Source organism: Triticum dicoccoides, chromosome 3A (genome assembly GCF_002162155.2).
Source record: "Triticum dicoccoides isolate Atlit2015 ecotype Zavitan chromosome 3A, WEW_v2.0, whole genome shotgun sequence".
In the NCBI taxonomy this organism is placed as follows: Eukaryota; Viridiplantae; Streptophyta; class Magnoliopsida; order Poales; family Poaceae; genus Triticum; species Triticum dicoccoides.
The window spans coordinates 393,993,808-393,996,696 of NC_041384.1; the positions used below are offsets into that span (position 1 = coordinate 393,993,808).

Here is a 2,889-nt window from a genome sequence, read left to right on the forward strand (position 1 = left end):
AGAGGAAGAATTTGTACCTTGGGCGACGGCGACCTGGGGGCGAGCTCCTCCGATTCTTCCTCCAGGCGGGCGCGGGACGAAGCAGCCGTCTCGTTTTCGCCAGCTGACGAGCGTGGCTTGCTCGTGTATATTTGCACGCCTCGTACCGTCGTGGACTGGGCGTGGATATTTACACGCCCTTTTACACGAGTTGCTGGGAACCATTTTTTACCAGGCATCGTGTATATTTGCTATACACGTCCATATAGATGATCCACTAGAGATGCTCTTACACAGGTCATCTACGGCATGGTTGTACATGCAACGGCTTGTATTTGTGGCCTGTGGAACATGGGCCTGGGCTGGGCTGGAAAGAAGCAAGCGTGCGTTCCATTTGGGGTGCGACGCGCGTGCGTGCCCCAAAAGGAGTCGACGGAATTCTGGAAGCGACGGAGAGACCTGATGCGTGTGCCAAGCGACGGCCAAAAGCGCGGTTTCGTTGGGTGGTGCCATTTGCCTGCCGCTAGAGTGGGTGCGCCACTCACTCACTGCCATGCGACCGCACTCATCACCACGGCGCAACGCAAATGCAAAGGCAAAGCTGCTTTGGTCTATTCGTCTCAAAAGACTAAACACGGAAAACAAGAGCCGGTTCTAGCATCACTAAGGCGTTCAAATATGGCCTTCTAGAACGAGCACAGCAGCAGAAAGCGATTTTTCTTTACCGTGCCCGCGCGGCCGCATCGCACCGACGGCCGGCCGCATGAAAACAGAGCAGCATAGTGTGGTTTGACGTGGTACTGGACATCGTGTCTCGCCGCTTCCTCTTTGTCTGCAACCGGCCTTAACTAGGCTCCAAACTTTGTGTATCCTCTCTCTACTCTCACCAAATAAAATCCAAATTACTCCCTCCGTTTTTATTTATTCTGCATATTAGAGTTGACTGAAGTCGAACTTCATAAACTTTGATCAAGTTTACAGAAAATAATATAAATATTTACCACAACTGTTGTGGTGGGCGCACGGCAGATGCCAAAGGATGGCTAAAAAGAGGGACAGGCTCGAGGGCACCGGTGGGCTCCAAGGCGAGGTCCGCATGAGCGAGCGGGGGACGCAAGACATACCCAGGTTCGAGGCTCTCCGGGGAGATAATATCCCTAGTCCTGCCGAGTATGGTTTATATGCGGATGTTATAAGCTTGCTTCTAGAGCTGTTTCGTGGAGGAAGGAAGACGGGCCAAAGCATAGGCCGCTCCTTCTCCTTGTGTGTGTGTTCTACTGGATCTTTCTCTCTCCCGTGTTCGCCCATGTACATGGAGGGCTCCTGGGGGGTTTTATAGGTCAACCCCCCAGGGTTACAATGGTAGAGCTGCATGGCCATGGGGCTGAGATGTCAGCGTCTGGGAAGCCGGCGCTAGGGCCCGCCGGGTACCAGGGTACGCTGGGTTCTTCGGGCGCAGGCCCCGTGCGCCAGGGGGCACTATTCCCCATCTTGTCGTGCGTCATGGAGTGGTTGGGCTGGCTCGGCTACAGTGGCGCGTCACCTGGTCGCCGTCGGCTTGCGTCAGCAGGACAAGGGATGCACTATAGCCATGCTGGCCCTGATCAGCGGAGTAGGTGGGCCACTATTGCCGATGACAAGAGCCAGCTCCAGGCGGAGGTGGAGCGCTTGAAGGCAGAGGCCACCAAGGCGGTGGAGGCCCACCAGGCGGAGCTCCTCCACCTCAAGGTGGAGAATGAGAAGGCGGCCGCCGCTAAGGACGACGAGCTGAAGGCGGCTGTCGACAAGCGCGCCGAGCTGGAGAAGGCACTCGAAGCGCGCAACCGTGTCGGGGACTTGGAGCGGCATGGTACGTTGCTCGAGAAAAAGCGCATCACTTGGATGAGGCCTTCGCCAGTAAGTGTTCCTTTGCTGATTTCGCGGGGTTGAGAGCCAGCTGGTTTATTTTTGTTGCTAGCTGTCTTGTTTCTCTTCTTGACAAAGCACTTCCCGAAGACGCAGGAGACGGCGGAGGAGCCCATGCGTGTTCACCGGTTGCCCCAGGCGAATGCGGGTGCTGGGCTTGACCCGAACCTTGCCCGGAGTTTCTTGGAGATCATGCATGACGCCGAGGCCCGGTTGCAGGTCCTGGCCGAGCAGATGGCGCAGGTATCCGAAGCCGACATGGGGATGACGGCGGCCCTGGTGCCGAAGCCCTGGTGCCGTTGCGCCCAACAGCTTCACACGGCTGGCGCGGTGGTTGGAAGCCGGGGCGACGCGGCTTCACGCATGGCGTGTTTCTGCCGCCCGTGCCGGTGCCGACCTGGCACTAAGGTTTGTCATGTCCTGGTATCCCGATCTGGCGCTGGACCAGATGGCAGCCCAATGAGTCGGCGCGGAGCCCAGCTGCAAGCGGAGGCGGGCCGAATCGCCACACAGGCCAGCTACCTGGCCTCATTTACGTTGCATGATGAGTTCCAGGTAGAGCAGACTGAAGACGGCGGTGTGGTGCCGCCTAACAACTTCGACTTGCTGCTTGACGACCCGTTGGGCAGCTCCGAAGAGTCAGTCCCATTTGCGGACGAGGACGCCGAGTTGGCCGATACCGGCACCTCGATGAACCCGGAGGCTACTGAGGAGGAGCCGACGGTTGCGCGACCCGACACGAGAGCCATCTGAAGCCGTCCTGCTTATCTTTTTTCATAATTTTGTTAAGTAGCAGGTCCACCCACCCACTGGGGTGTACCAGTGAATGTAATGAACTCTTGAATGTAATGAACTCTCGCCTTGGGCCCATATTTCAGTAATGTAAATATTCTTGCGAGTGTTTACGCCTTTGCTCTTTGTTCTCTAAACCTTTTTTCTTGCTTGCCCCTTCTTTGGGCCTCCCCCCCCCCCCCGCGAGTCGAATAGCCGGGTTCCGGTCTGTGA

General features: G+C 57.0%; 1 protein-coding gene across 1 annotated transcript in view; it reads right to left on the reverse strand.

The window, feature by feature from the left end:
• LOC119272327 (glutathione S-transferase T3-like) overlaps window positions 1-218 on the reverse strand; it is a 2,110-nt gene extending 1,892 nt beyond the window's left edge. Inside the window, exon 1 of the mRNA XM_037553829.1 lies at window positions 18-218. Within this exon, the coding sequence (XP_037409726.1) occupies window positions 18-218 (201 nt within the window). The remainder of the gene's footprint in view (window positions 1-17) is intronic.
• Window positions 219-2,889: the final 2,671 nt, after the last annotated feature.